General features: G+C 37.8%; 1 protein-coding gene across 3 annotated transcripts in view; it reads left to right on the top strand.

Moving 5' to 3' along the window:
* The window catches only part of LOC121080516 (kinesin-like protein KIF2A), an 89,388-nt gene that overhangs the window by 46,961 nt on the left and 26,377 nt on the right, over window positions 1-16,050 (top strand). For all 3 annotated transcript variants that reach the window (XM_040578576.1, XM_040578577.1, XM_040578578.1), the window contains 7 exons: window positions 3,007-3,061; window positions 6,588-6,750; window positions 9,898-9,988; window positions 10,136-10,199; window positions 10,592-10,683; window positions 10,928-11,070; window positions 11,757-11,961. In XM_040578576.1, coding sequence (XP_040434510.1) covers window positions 3,007-3,061; window positions 6,588-6,750; window positions 9,898-9,988; window positions 10,136-10,199; window positions 10,592-10,683; window positions 10,928-11,070; window positions 11,757-11,961 — 813 coding nt within the window. The remainder of the gene's footprint in view (window positions 1-3,006; window positions 3,062-6,587; window positions 6,751-9,897; window positions 9,989-10,135; window positions 10,200-10,591; window positions 10,684-10,927; window positions 11,071-11,756; window positions 11,962-16,050) is intronic.

Raw genomic sequence — 16,050 nt, 5'->3', positions numbered from 1 at the left:
CCATATTGTAGATTTTCCTGGGGTGCTAAGGGATGTGCACACAAAACCATTAAGCTATTCTGAAAATCCCTGTTGAGTATAAAAATTAATATTTGATCTTTGAAGGTGATGAGGGCCTTTGATTTGCAGAGAAGTCAGAGGAGCAGAATCCTTAAATTATGAAGATTATCAGATCTCTGTGGAAATCATAGAATGGTTTGGGTTGGAAGGGACCTTAAAGATCATATAATTCCAACTCCCCTGCCATGAGCAGGGATGCCTTCCACTAGAACAGGTTGCTCAAAGCCCCATCCAACCTGACCTTCAATGCCTCCAGGGAGGGGGATCCACAACTTCTCTGGGCAACCTGTTCCAGTGTCTCACCACCCTCACAGTAAAGAAGTTCTTCCTAATATCTAATCTAAATCTACCGTCTTTCAGCTTAAAGCCATTCCCCCTTGTCCTATCACTACATGCCCTTGTAAAAAGTCCCTCTCCAGCTGTCTTTTAGTCCCCCTTTAGGTACTGGAAGGCCGCTATAGGGTCTCCCTGGAGCCTTCTCTTCTCCAGGCTGAAAAACTCTCTCAGCCTGTCTTCATAGGAGAGGTGCTCCAGCTCTGTGATCATCTTTGTGGCCCTCCTCTGGACTTGCTTGAGCAGGTCCATGTCCTTCTTATGTTGGGGACCCCAGAGCTGAACGCAGTACTGCAGGTGGGCTCTCACGAGAGCCAAGTAGAGGGGCAGAATCACCTCCCTTGACCTGCTGGCTACACATCTTTTGATGCAGCCCAGGATGCAATTGGCTTTCTGGGCTGCAAGTGCACATTGCCGGGCCATTTTGAGCTTCTCTACCAACACTCCCAAGCCCTTCTCCCCAGGGCTGCTCTCAATCCATTCTCCGCCCAGCCTGTATTTGTGCTTGGGATTGCTCTGATCCACGTGCAGGACCACAATTGCGCTTGGCCTTGTTGAACTTCATGAGGTTTGCATGGGCCCACCTCTCAAGCCTGTCAAGGTCCCTCTGGGTGGCATTCCTTCCCTCCAATGTTTTGTAGAAGGCCACCAAATTTGTCAGGCATGATTTCCCCTTCGTGAAGCCATGTTGGCTGTCACCAATCACCTCCTTATTTTCCATGTGCCTTAGCATAGTTTCCAGGAGGATCTTCTCCATGATGCTGCCAGGCACAGAGGTGAGACTGACCGGCCTATAGTTCCCCGGGTCTTCCTTTTTTCCCTTTTTACAAATGGGGGTTATGTTTCCCCTTTTCCAGTCAGTGGGAGCTTCACTGGACTGCCACAACTGCTCAAATATGATGGATAGTGCCTCAGCCACTTCATCCACCAGTTCCCTCGGGACCCGCAAACATACCTCATCAGGTCCCATGGACCTGTGCACCTTCAGGTTCCTTAGATGGTTTCAAACCTGGTCTTCTCCTACAGTGGGCAGTACTTCATTCTCCCAGTCCCTGCCTTTGGATTGTGTGAGTTGGGCAGCGTGGCTATAGTACTTGCCAGTGAAGACCAAGGCAAAAAAAGTCATTGAGTAACTCAGCCTTCTCCATGTTGGTTTTAGCCATATCTCCTGTTTTGTTCATTGGGGGGTACAGGTTCTTTCATCTTCCTTTGTTGTCCAATGTGCCTGAAGAAACCCTTTTTGTTATTTTTCACATCCCTAGCTCAGCTCCAGCTATGCTTTGGCTTTCCTGATCCCCTCTGTGGACTCCTGGGCCATATCCCTATAATGTCCCCAGGATTTGTATCCCTGCCTCCATTGCCGATGGATTTTGTTATTTTGTTTTAGTTTGGCTAAGAGATCTTGACTTAGCCAAGCTGGCCTCCTGCCTATCTTTTTGCACATTGGGATTGAGAACTCCTGTGCCCTAAGAAAATATTTTCTAGCTCTCATTTACTCCTTTACCTTTGAGGGTAGTTTCCCACGGGATTCCATGCACCAGTACCCTGAACAGCCAAAAGTTTACTGTTCTGAGTGTTACCAAGATCTCGGAATGAAGAACTTATCGACACCAATGTGATGTAGATAAGCAGACACTTCTTTATTGATGGCCAGGTGCGTGAGTGAGTCCTCTCACGATCAACACACACCAAGTCTCAAAATCAGACACCATATATAAACTTATTCATGCATAATCATAATATTTCCCATAAATCATTAACATACTCTTCTCCCATATCCGATTCTGCTCAGTAAAGGTTAGAAAGGTCCAGAAATGGGTCTGGGGTACGATTTGGGTAGGTGGTATATGAGTCGGTGGTCGCGATCTCCCCCTGCCGGAATTACCTTTTACTAAAGTTCACGATTTCTTGGCAGGTAACTACAAGCTGTTCCAGTCTACTCTCCCCAGTTCCCATTAATTCTATATTCTGACATTTCAATACACTTTCTACATACAGAGGACTAGTCAAATACAAAGAAATCTGTAAAATCCCAAATTTTTTACCTAAGTTTTAAACAATGATTCTAGCCCATTCTTCTGGCCTTGCTACAGGGCTGTACAAAGGATTTCCTAGCAGCTTTTGCTGTGCAACTACAAGTTTCATTAAAATATATTTCTTATTCCAAATGATTTTATAAAATCAAATAAAGTCAATTAATTCTAACTTATTAGCAGATCTGTAACATGAGGTTTAGGATCTTGACTCTACTTTTTACCTGTCCTGTACCTCTAAAGATTGAGAATTCTACCAGTGCATGATCAAAGAGATTGTGACAATTTCTGACAATAACATATCTACCCTGATACAGCTAGATTTGCTTGCAGTGTTCCAAGATGTGGAATCTTCGTCTGCAGGATCAGGTCACTGTCTGCAGGGGGGTTTATTGATGTATGGTTCTCCCTTTTGGGTTCTTGGTTATTGTTCAGACACAAGGGGCTTTTACACGTTCGTATGACTCGCTGTCTTGGAAATTTCTCTTTGTTTAAGCAATTGGTTAATTAACTCAAGAATAGAAGTAACATATATAACAGGAATTGGGGTATATTTTACTTTATATTGTTTTCTTTATAGATTGATGAGCACAGGATATGTGTTTGTGTACGAAAACGTCCACTCAATAAAAAAGGTATGGCCATTTAAGATTTTGCCTTTTTTTTGGCTGAAAAGCTTCTTCTGATAGTAATGTTATTTGTATTAAAGAGATCTAGAAATACTGATCAAAGGTGAAATTGTTATGCTAGACAATATGTGTGAGGGACCCAGAAAATTCATAACTTGTCATAATCCGGATAAAGATGGGGAGAAAAGTTGTTTAACTGTCACCATTTTATGTACTGGGAGCTGAGGCACAGAGAGACTGTAATGTTTTCCCAAGGTCATCTAGGATGTATTTAGTTCATCTGGGAATTAATTCTATTGTAATTTTTTCAGTATTCTTACATTGTGTTAGGATGTCGTGGTTTAACCCCAACTGGCAACTAAGTACCACACAGCCACTCTCGTTCCCCCCTGCCCTCCGGTGGGATGAGGATGGGGATTGGAAAATGGTAAAACTTGTGGGTTCAGATAAGGACAATTTAATAATTGAAATAAAGTAAGTATTATTTTAATTATAGCAGCAACAATTGTAAAGAAAAAGAGAGGAATTAAACCCAGAGGAATAAAAATCCTCAAAAACCCCAAACAAGATGCACAATACAGTTGCTTACCACTCGTTGACTGATGCCCAGCCAGTCCCCGAGCAGTGAACAGCGGCCCCCAGCCAACTCCCCCCATTTTATATACTGAGCATGATGTCCTACGGTATGGAATATCCCTTTGGCTAGTTCAGGTCAGCTGTCCTGGCTCTGCTCCCTCCCAGCTTCTTGTGCACCTGCTCACTGGCAGAGCATGGGAAACTTGAAAAGTCCTTGTCTTAGGGCAAGCACTTCTTAGCAACAACTAAAATCATCAGTGTGTTATCAACATTATTCTCATACTAAATTCAAAATCACAGCACTCTGCCAGCTACTAGGAAGAAAATTAACACTATCCCAGCTGAAACCAGGACATAAGATCACCATTCTTTTAAACTATTCTTGAAGTGATCTCCTGATCAGTGAGCTGCCCAATGAAAACTTTATGTTGGTTTTTTTTTAATATATGTATATTTATACTTTCAAGTGGTCTCAAATCAGACATCAAGGGAACAATTCAGGTGCCTGAATGGTGGTATTTTCTGACATGTAAGGTGCCCAACGGTGTCTAAGAGATCCTTGCAGGGCTAGTGGGTTACAGACAAACTGGGGACTTGTATCTCCTGGAGTTTCTGCTCAGGGCTGGGCAGGATACAGGCATATTAAATGGCACTAAATAATTTTAGGTGCTGGAATCACCCCCTAGCGACTTCTTTTTATGTATGATTACTATTACAACTTTTTTTCTTACTGCCTGCTGATCAGACTGGAGAAGTTTAGATGTTCAACTCCAGTTAAATCCTAATCTATGAATTTCTTTACTTTCAGCGGGAAATTAAGAATCACAAATGCTTCTGGATTGCAGTTTGTCTGAATCTAGCACTAAAGCAAGCTGACTTTCATTTTGAAAGATGTTTCTTTCCTTCTCTTGTTGTCATATTTTATTTAGCTAAAGGACTCAAACATCACTCTGACTCTGAAACAACATGGGATGCATTTATTATTTTTGTAATGTGAGAGCTACACATTGAGGATTATCCAGAGCATATCCAGAAGAAAATGGGAGAATTATATAGGAAAGGGAAAACATATGTTGATATCCGTATATAGTTAGTTTACTTTTGTGTTATTTTTTTCTCCTCTCTGTTGGTGCTTCCTCTACCTTTTTCTTTATTTTTACTTTTACTGTGTATTGAGTCTGGCTGAGATGGAGCTAATTTTCCCCATAGCAGCCCTCACAGTGCTGTGCTTTGTATTGGTAGCTAGAAAGGTGCTGATACCACACTAGTGTTTTGGCTACTGCTGAGCAGTGCTCACACAGCATCAAGGCTGTCTCTCCAACGTTCCCCCCTCACCACTAGGCTGGGGATGGCAAGATCCTGGGAAGGGACATAGCCAGGACAGCTGACCCAAACTAACCAAAGGGATATTCCATACCATATGATGTCTGTTCAGCAATAAAATTAAGAGAAAGGAGGAGGAAGGAGGTGGGGCATTCGTTATTTATGATGTTTGTCTTCTGGAGCAACTGCTATGCCTACTGAAGCCCTGCTTCCCAGGAAATGTCCAGACATTGCCTGCTGATGGGAAGTAGAGAATAACATCTTTTGTTTTCCTTTGCTTCTTCGTGCAGCCTTTGCTTTTCCTTTATTTAACTGTCTTTATCTTGACCCATGAGTTCTTTTCCATCTTATGTTCTGCTGAGGAGGGGAGTGATAGAGTGGTTTGGTGGGCACCTAGTGTTCAGCCAAGGTGAACACACTACATACTGCTTTTTTTATTCCCCTTATTTTTTCTTTTATTTATTTGAAAGGAATTCATAATCTCAAAAACTGGTTGACTGAATCTATTTTGCACAACCTATGTAAAAAGGGCACTCAATATACAAGTCTGGTAGCAGTTCAATTTCTGTTTTAGCATTGGAGGTTATCTTTCATAAAATATGACTTAGAAATGTGGTACTTTTGGGGGGAATGTTACCTTCTACCTGCACTGAAGGTGGACAAAGTGAAATTACATTAAATGACAGCAAGTTGTCATGAGGCATGAGTTGGGATTCAGAAGTGGGATTTGATTCTGTGCAAGTTGCATATCTTGGATATTAGTGGTTTGGAGGCTATTAAAAAGTAGTTCTGAGGTGTTGGTAGGAAGATGAATGTCAAAATAAAAATGTGGTATAAAGCCACATCAAATTTTTGAAGCCCATGCCTTAAGGAATTTTACATAGAAATTGAAGAATTACATATTAGTAGATCATAGTAGTAGAAGATCACATATTAGCGATCCTTACTGTACAGATAAAAGTTCTTTATTTTTGTGCATATCATAGATTGCTGGGTTCTCTGTTTTGCTGAGTCATATCATACAACAATTAGCAATAAATTGTAGTGCTGTGTAGTAATTATAACCTGGGAACTCACTATTGAAATCACATCTAGTTGGCTTTTGTTCATTCCCAGTGATAGGAAGCAGCATTAGCATTTTCAGCTGCTTCTGCTTATAAGATAAATTTTAGAAAGGATTTTACTTTAGAGAAATTCTATATTAAAGATGTATACTTTACATTCCAGGAGGAATACACAATGAAAATGTGTGTAGAATGAAAACAATTTTTTTTCTTTGAAAGCTGTGAACATATGACTGTAACTTTAAGGATTTAGGGAAAATAAAAAGACAACATTTTAAAATGAAGCTAAAATGATAGTGCTATCATTAATGATCGTAGTTTTTCTAATCAACTTTGTACAACCTCTCTGTACTTTCTAGCACTTGGAAAGGATAGTGTGACTAGATTTCCAAAGTGAAATCTTTTACTTAGCAGATTACTATCTAGATATCAGAAGCCCAAGTCCATTGCATTGTTGTTACTTGGAGGAGTTGTGTTATCTGAGATGTTATAAGAGTGTAAACAATGAAAAAATGTAAAAAATAGTCATGTGTTGCTATTTAAGCATATATATTTAATTTATTTTATAGAGACTTTAATGAAAGACCTTGATGTAATAACAATTCCTAGTAAAGATGTTGTGATGGTACATGAACCAAAACAAAAGGTGGATTTAACAAGGTATCTTGAAAACCAAACTTTTCGTTTTGACTATGCCTTTGATGACACAGCTCCTAATGAAATGGTTTACAGGTATGTGTATATGTGCTTTTTTTGTGAACCTTTTTTCTCATGTATCTCCCATGTCAATAACTGTGGACTTACCTTGGTCATGGATTTCTGTTATCTGTGTTATCAGATATGTATATTGCTACCTCCATTCTTTTGCCTGTTTACTTTTGTTTTAGCTCTGTTTATCCTGAATTTTTCACGTGCAAATATCATCTCCACTTCTGTTGACCTCAGTCCTGTTCTCAGTTCTCCTCCAAGCCCTGCCTTTCCAGGCTCTAGTGTGTATTGTTTCCTCAGGAGACAAAAAAATCAGGAGAGGGTGGGAAAAGGGGCAGGGGGGAGAGGGTGATTGATTATATTTGCTCTATTGCTGAGATACCTGAGTTAGTTTGTCTGTTGGAAGCAATCTAGATGAAATGCTGAATCTTTCTGATTTAAAAAACAACAGCAACAAAGACACCCACCCACCCTCAGCCCCAAGGTATCTGGATCTCCATTTTCTCCTTTATTCTTCTGTTTCACTTCCACAGTTGGAAAAGAATAATGCACACAGCACTTTTAAAAACTTGTTTAAAGTAGCTGTTTACCTTGTGCGAGTCGCTAAATATATTAGATACAGTAGCAGGCAAGGGTAGACACCATGACAGGTCATGATCTTGGTACACAGTCTAAATATTGTGAAGATTTTTGCAAGGAATATTGATATTAGAAAGGAATTTAATGAAGATAATTTTCCTTATGCTTAGAAAGTGCTTCCCTTAGCCTTAAGGAGTAGTGAAAGAGAAATATCTTAATTCTTGGGTTTAATCCAAAAACTAGGAAGTGAAAGTTGGCATTGTATCCTGATTAATGTTGGATGCTAACACCCTGTTGGTGGATAAGAGAAAATTCATAGTAAAAGAATTATTAAAAGGCCTTGAAAATGAAAACTTGTGCCTTATGCTTGATATAAGTAAGAGGAGAAGGGTAGCAAAAGTAAAATCTTTTTAGTCTGTTAGTTTATACTAATGAAAGACTTCTAAACAGCAAAGCTGTGCCCTTGGAAATTTCTGTGTAATGACTGTCTACTGGTAGCATGTTTTCTTTCTTGATACTGAAGAACTGTGGGAGTGATCTAGCTGGTGAGATGTGCCTCTTGCAACAGTTTTCCTCCTGCTTAAAACCCAGTTCTTGTAATCTCCCTCCTTCCTGTTATTTGTCTTTGTGAGCATAGTGTTAAAATGTGAAGGCTGTTTTTTGCATACATTATTATGTTTTTGTACTGAGTTTCTTTTGGACAATTTTTATTAGATACATAATAAATTAATAGAAATATAGAAAAAACATTGAAAGATGCTTGTATTCATACTGAAACAGTAAATCTCTAGTCTATATAGCAGTACAGGCTTTTTCCTTCTCCCTCATATGGCACAATAATGATTATTATGTGAAGGATAATCTGCTTCAAGGCCTCCTGTAATAACACAATTAAGAGGATAGGTATCATTGTCTGCTCTCACCAGAACTACCAGGGTCACAGGTCACAGTGTGGGGGGGAGATATGACAAGTTACTCCAGTTTTCTTCAGTATGCTAAAATTACTCACTATATTTCTGTACTGAAAAACATTCTTGAGAAATGTACTATTCTTATTTTTTTATTATTATTTTACTTAAGCTGTATTTTATGTATTTTTGAATCCATGAGCCACAACACTGAGTTGTAAGCTTTCTTTAGTATTAAAGAAAATGCACTAGTGTGAATGGGTATACTTGTTGAATTTTAAAGGAGAATCCGTTTATATTTCTGAAAGATCAAGATTGCAAATAAAGATTCTACTAGAAGGAAAGTTGAACTGTTTTGGTGTGGTAACATTTGGAGTTGTATAATGATTTACAGAAACTGTTCTAGATATGTTTGTATTTTGCCTTATTTTAAAATACATATAAATAGAACCCTTTTTTATAAATCAGCAAAATAAATAATTTCAAATGCAATTAAACAGAGATAATGGAAAGTACTTCTTAGGTGGATAAGTTTCTTTAAATTTATATTTTCAACACAAAAAGAACAAACACTGAAATATGGGAATATCCTCTTGAGGACAAAAGAAGTATATGTTTGGAGGAAGCAAGAAAGACTAAGGCTGATCAGGAATTATCTGGTACATATTTGATGAAAACTGATGATTCAGTTAAACTTAGATTTTGTTGCATAACCCTTGGTTGCTGAATGGCTCAGTCTTATCCATATTATTTTTGTAAGTGATCTTGTGTTTGTTCCAAAGTGGAATGAAAGGAGGTTGTAACACCTTAGTGTTTCTGTAAACAATCATTCTTGTTTCTGTCACTAAACATACTTTATGTGTAAACACCTGGAAAAAGTTTAGAGAGACTGTTATAGAGAGACTCTTACCTCCATCACCTAGTGGAGGTAATTCTCCATAAGGTTGCCCTTTGATTTTGGAGTTTTTAATGAAATAATGGTAATAAGTAACTGAAGTAGAAGCAATAAATCTACACTTTTAAAAGTAAAAATTAATTATCTAAAGTAGAAAAATTATACTTTGGAGAATATTTTTGACACATCAAATAATACTTAAGGGATAACTGGATTTTTCCATTCTGACATGCTTGGGTATATGTTTTCTTGAGCCTTTTCTCAGCATAACTATGTTCTCAAAATATTAAGATGTGCAATGTTGTTTTGGCTACCTGTGTTCTAAACTTAATCTTAGAAGCTGATTTAGGAAAAAAACACCAAACCCCAAAACTATAGCAGAGTTTTTTATATTGGCAAAATCTAATTATTTATCTGCTGCACTGTCCTACTTCCGAATCTTCTAATGCTATCTTTAGGGAGCTCCAAACTCCATGTAGAAATCTGTGCCATGTTGCATCATTAAAACAAGGAATTTTTTTTCTTCTCAAGGTGGTTTGAAGGAGGATAATATTGTTGTAAAATAAATGGGAGACACCTTGTAGCTTTTGTTTAATTGTTTAGGGTATTTTAATGCCTTAGAGCTGGTAGCCTCTTTAGTTCAGGAATTAACATGGAGACGTCCTTTAGTCTCTCAAAGTACAGAACCAGTTTTGTCTCTTTGGGCCTTAAAATATATAGTGTCCTTGTGGTAGTGTGGCATCTTAAAATAATTAGGTTTCTTAAGTACTGCTGGTTTTTGCATTTAAGGTTTACAGCTCGACCATTAGTGGAAACCATATTTGAAAGGGGAATGGCCACTTGTTTTGCATATGGACAAACAGGCAGTGGAAAAACCCATGTAAGTATTTCTTCTACATGTCAGCAATACACTTCTTTTTATGTACAAAACACTTCAATAAATTCTAATAAGTAACAAATACGTAAGTTACAGTTCTGTGATCTTTATAGTGTATTTTTGGTCTTGTTTGGTTGTTTTTGAATTTAGACTATGGGTGGTGACTTTTCAGGAAAGAACCAAGATTGTTCTAAAGGAATATATGCGCTTGCAGGTGAGACTATTGTTCTGTTGGCTTTTTGCAGATTATTTGAGATCAATACATTTCTACTCTTTCATACAAACATAAGGGTCTACATATTTTTCATTACTGCTTTGTTGACATAAAAAATAGTTCCTAGGTGTGTAGTCTTTACACAGTAAATATATACCTAGATAGCTTAAAAAATGTATGAAATATAACTGATGATTAATTAAGTTTAATTTTGGGTTCTGTTGCATCTTCCAATGTAATGAGGCAATGCTTTTTACTTGATTGACTGACCCTACCTGTTACACTTGCAAAATATGAGAGATGCTGTAAAATAGACTGTTATGCATTAATGAGTCTTCACAAATTGAAAATACATAACTAGATTTCTTTATATTTTGGAAATGTATTCATAGCTCGAGATGTCTTTTTAATGCTAAAGAAGCCAAACTATAAGAAGTTAGAACTTCAAGTATATGCAACGTTTTTTGAGATCTACAGTGGTAAGGTAAGTTCTTGATCTTTTTCTGAGGAAGGTGGAATTTCTCTTTCACAAATAAGATTGTGAGCTTGTCACATAAAAGATTTTTTTTTTCCTTTTTGTACTGAAAGCTTTATTTCAAGAAATTCTTTACACTTCCCTTCCAATCACATTTATGTATGGAATGCTTTGCATATTTTGATACAATATTTGAAGCAAAAATGTCTTTTAAAGCTCCTATTTAACTGTTCTGTTTCCCCACCCCTCCTAGGTTTTTGACTTGTTGAACAGGAAGACAAAGTTAAGAGTGTTAGAAGATGGTAAACAGCAAGTCCAGGTGGTGGGATTACAGGAACGGGAAGTCAAATGTGTTGAAGATGTTCTTAAGCTTATTGAAATAGGCAACAGCTGCAGGTATCTCCCATAGCTTCCACCACTTTTTCATTGTAAATTGAAGAATTGGGACAAGATTTTTTTGGTGTCTCTTCATAGTAACGGCTTTTTAATATGCAGTGGTATTTTTTTATAATGTTGGCTGCAAGTAAGGAATCTGCCTGTCATTTGAATAAAGATAGTTTAGAGTTTCTCTCCTAGAGAGAAATATGAACTGATTTTTCTACAGGATGTGAATTGCATGCATTATATAACCAGTTTACTGACTTACATTCACGTAATTTATAATTTGGAATACTGCCAGATTCTTCAGTTCTAAAAGGCCTTGATATGTAGTGACAGAAATATAAAAAATTTAATTTTTGTTAAGATCCAGCTTTATTGTTTTTAAAATTAGCCTTGTGCATAGACTGCTGCCTGATCAGATAAAAACGCCACATGCGGCATTTTACATGGAAGCTCTCTGATAGTCTGAAATCTTTGGAGATGTGATTATTCTTGTTTTTAAGAGGGAAGTAAAATGTTACTAATCTTCCATTTCTATTTGAAGAATTGGAAAAATAGGTATAACTATACTATGAACAACAAATTATTAGGGTAAATACAGGACTCTGCCCTGTAAAATCTTATGTTCTGAGGGTAGTGTGTTTAACATGTATGCTCCTTTGCCTGTTCATATGTCCTTCCTTTCTTTCCTTTTGTTAAAGGACATCTGGCCAGACATCTGCAAATGCACACTCATCTAGAAGCCATGCAGTGTTTCAGATTATTCTCAGAAGGAAAGGGAAATTGCATGGTAAATTTTCTTTGATTGATTTGGCTGGCAATGAAAGAGGAGCGGATACTTCCAGTGCAGATAGGCAGACGCGACTGGAAGGTGCGGAAATTAACAAGAGCCTTTTAGCACTTAAGGTAACCAAAATGTTTCCATTGCCTTTGAGTAGGTGGAAGCCTTCTACGTATAATAGCAATGACTACTAAAACAAGTGTTTTTGCAGGCTTTGCTTGTCTACATTGTTTACTGATGTGACAGGTAAAATAATGTCTTGATTTTTCCTTTAAATGCCTGAAGAAACACTTGGTACCAAGTAGAAACATTGCAGAAACGTGCTATCAACTTTCATGTACTTTAAAAAAACCAAACAAAAATCCCCAGTAGTTGAATTTGAACACTTTTCTGATATACACCTAAAATGGGAGGAGAGATGACTGACTTTGGTACTCAAGGTCTGAAATACTAACTGGAAATATTCTTACTGATCTCGGTATATATTTTATTTTTTTTTAAGAAAAGATAAAAATTAAAGTTACCTTTACGACAGATTTACTTACCACTGATAATTAACTAGCTAAAGAAGAAACAACACAACAGCATTATATCCAGAAAGAATTAACAAATCAATTAAAATAACCCTTGAAAGTTGGAATCCATTTTTGACTACTTTTTATAGCAAATTGTCTGATACACTCACTTTGCAGATTTTCATACATTAATCCAGAACACATCAAGAGAGGTAAGAAATATTATTTAAATATTCAAATGCTTTTTTTTGTTTGTTTTAAAATGCTCAAAAGAGGTTCAGTCTAAATAGGGAAAGTATTTTTTTTGTCTCAGTTGGGGAAACAGTAGTTTTGAATGGCCCAGAACTTATCTCTGTTGTTGGTTAGCTTTGCTTAGGTTTACTACTCTCTGCACCAGCACTGTGGTTTTATATAAAGAATCTAAACCCAAAAATCACTGTGCTTACTTTTTTATCCCAGTATAAACTTGGGAGGAAACTTGTATCAGACTCTAAGCAGATCTTTAAAAATACCACAAAATTATAACGTGTAATCACAAAATTGTATATAGTGTTGAAAAATTGGAAGCGGCAGTTCCAAAACTGTGGCCTGTTTTGATTTAATATCAAAATAAATAATGCAAACAAAATTTTGTTGACATTATCACTTTTTTCCAAATGTAATTGAACAAAGCAGTTTTGTTTAGTTTACTTGCTGATTTTGTGCTGGCTAGTGCCTTCAGTGCAATACTCATACAACATAGTTCATTTTCATACAACTTGTCTTTTTAATTAAAGTGAAAGGCTCTGCTGCTGCTGTACTGGTGGATGTGATCTAAATTATATGGGGAAAGGGAAATAAAATAAGTGGAGTTCTTGCAGAGGACTAAACAAGCAGTACAAGAAGCTATAAATGTTTCTCAATTATGTTTTCCATTTTTCATCTATCCCCAAACACATTACACAGCTTTTTCCATTTGTATTCAAGACCCTTGAAGTTATTGTCAAGTCTGAATTAAACTACTATGTTCTGAGGAGTGTTTTTTGGTGCTAATCCAAGATCTGCTATTTGCATGTTGTGGTGGTTTGTTATTGGCTGGATGTCAGGTGAACACCAAAGCCGCACTATCACTCCCCTCCTCAGCTGGGACAGGGGAGAGAACGTATGATGGAAGGCTCATGGGTTGAGATAAGGACAGGGAGAGATCACTCAGCAATTACCATCATGGGTGAAACAGACTTGACTTGGGGAAATTAGTTTTATTACCATTCAAATCAGAGTAGGATAATGAGAACTAAAAATCAAAATTTAAAAATACCTTCCCCTCACCCTTCCCTTCTTTCTGGGCTCAACTTCACTCCCAAATACCTCCTTCCCCTGAGTGGTGCAGGGGGACAGGGAATGGGGGTTGCATTCAGTTCATCACACATTGTCTCTGCTGCTCCTTCCTCCTCACACTCTTTCCCTTCTCCAGTGTGGGGTCCCGCCCACGGTAGACAGTCCTCCACAAACTGCTCCAACATGAGTCCTTTCCACAGGCTGCAGTTCTTCACGAACTGCTCCAGAATGGGTCCCTTCCACGGGGTGCAGTCCTTCAGGAACAGACTGCTCCAGTGTGGGTCCCCCATGGGGTCACAAGTCCTGACAGAAAATCTGTTTCAGCACAGGCTTCCCACAGGTCACAGCCTTCATTGAGTACATCCACCTGCTCTGGCATGGGGTTCTCTATGGGCTGAAGGTGGATATCTGCTCTACCATTAACCTCCACAGGCTGCAGGTGGACAGCCTGTCTCACCATGGGCTGTGGGGGAATCTCTGCTCTGGTGCCTGGAGCACCTCCTTCACTGACCTTGGTGTCTGCAGAGTTGTTGCTCTCGCATATTCTCACTCATCTCTTCCAGCTGCTGTTGTGCAGCAGGTTTTTTCCCATTCTTAAATATGTTATCACAGAGGTGCTACCACTGTCACGGATTGGCTCAGCCTTGGCTGGCAGTAGGTCCATCTTGTAGCCAGCTGGCATTGGTTCCATCGGATAGAGGGGAAGCTTCTGGTAGCTTCTCATAGAAGCCACCCCTGTAGTCCCACCACCACCAAAACCTTGCCATGCAAAACCACTACACATGTGGATATCAATCCTGTCTTAACCTGTTCAGATTTTTGGTACAGAAAATTATTTCCATAATGTCTCTACATGGAAGTAGCGTTGTTGTTTTGTTACCTGGTTTTCTGAGCTGTGATGAAAAGTAAAAGTAGTTAAAAACTTCATTAATTTAGAAGCTGGAAGTGTCCTCCTATAATCCTTTTACTATTAAGGAGACAGTTATAGAATCATAGAATGTTTCGAGTTTAATGGAACCTTATAGATCATCTAGTTCCACCCCCCTGCTGTGGGCAGGGACACCTTCCAATTCTAATTTTTCAAGAGTGAGCAAACTAAAAGTCATGATAGTAAATTAAAATATCTTAATTAAACATGTTGGTTGCCATGTCAGTAATTCAACATACACATTTGTTACTGGTTTTAGTTTGTAACATCACTTGTTGAAAATCTGTTGCCCTTCTTCCCATCTAATCTGCTTTTCTCCTTATATAAGTATAGAAGTAAAGTACAAACAAAATAAAAACATTCAAAGAATGCACTGCCTTGCTCACCTATAAGTATTGAGTCATTTTTAACATTTGCATGTGAAATTCACATTCAGCAAGCTTCAGTCTTTCTATTTATCTTAGCTGTGTCCATTCTATAAAATTCAACTAATGAGTTTTTAAATAATCACTTTAGTTAAAACCAATTTGCCCTTGTTCTGTTCTGTATCATGGCAGTTTTATTTTGAGCCTGTTTAGTTCTGTTTTATGCTGTTTCACAGTTGCAATGCTTTCTTGGATTATCATCCCAGAGTTTCTAGCTTGGCTTTTGGAAGAAGCTGTTTCTAGGAAATTTCAAAAGGCCACAAGGATATCGCTGTAGCTGAAGGATTAGCTGAACTACTGTAGAACTATTCATATAACACAAGAGCATTCCATCTGTTAGCCCTGCTAAAAGCAAAGCTATAATATGAAAACACTTTGATGTTTGTTTTTTTGAAGAAGTTCTGTGTGTAAACGTGTTAAAACTGTACCAAGGAAGCCCTGAATTTGAAGAGATGCCTGTACACAAAATATTAAGACAAATCCAGAAACTGGAATTAATGATCAAAATATTACAAAAACAACAAAACAGAAATTGAAATTTAAACTTTCTTTCTGTAAGAAGTAATTTATTAGCTGCTGTTAGAACTCTGAGTGGGCAAAAATGTTTAGATTAGCGTGGTCTTGGTTTGCACTGTTGTACTTAGTTGCTGCTGTAACTTCTATAGTAATTCTTTAATATTTACTTCTGTACAGTATTTCTGGAACTCTCCAACCAATTGAAAATATTAGTTTATCCCCATACCCTTCTTGTAAGTGAAAGGGGAGATGTTATCCCTGTTTTTTCACATGAAGAATATTTTAAAATGGGGAATGACTTACATTTTCAAGTGTCTTCCAATACCGAGTACATCGGTACAGAGCTATACTTACTAGGTTTGTGACCTGTGGAAGCTTTCAGAAAGTTTGGGCACTGGTGTTTTCTTGTGAACTGTAAAGAAAGTCAGTGGTAGAGCCAGAATCAAAGCTACTGGTATTAACTGATAGTTAACGTGACTCACTGTCCACACTTCTGCTGGCAGAGGCTGTAGA

The sequence above is a fragment of the Falco naumanni genome, chromosome W (assembly GCF_017639655.2).
Source record: "Falco naumanni isolate bFalNau1 chromosome W, bFalNau1.pat, whole genome shotgun sequence".
NCBI lineage: Eukaryota > Metazoa > Chordata > Aves > Falconiformes > Falconidae > Falco > Falco naumanni.
Note: the sequence above shows the minus strand (reverse complement) of the source record. Positions and strands in the feature narration are given on the sequence as shown.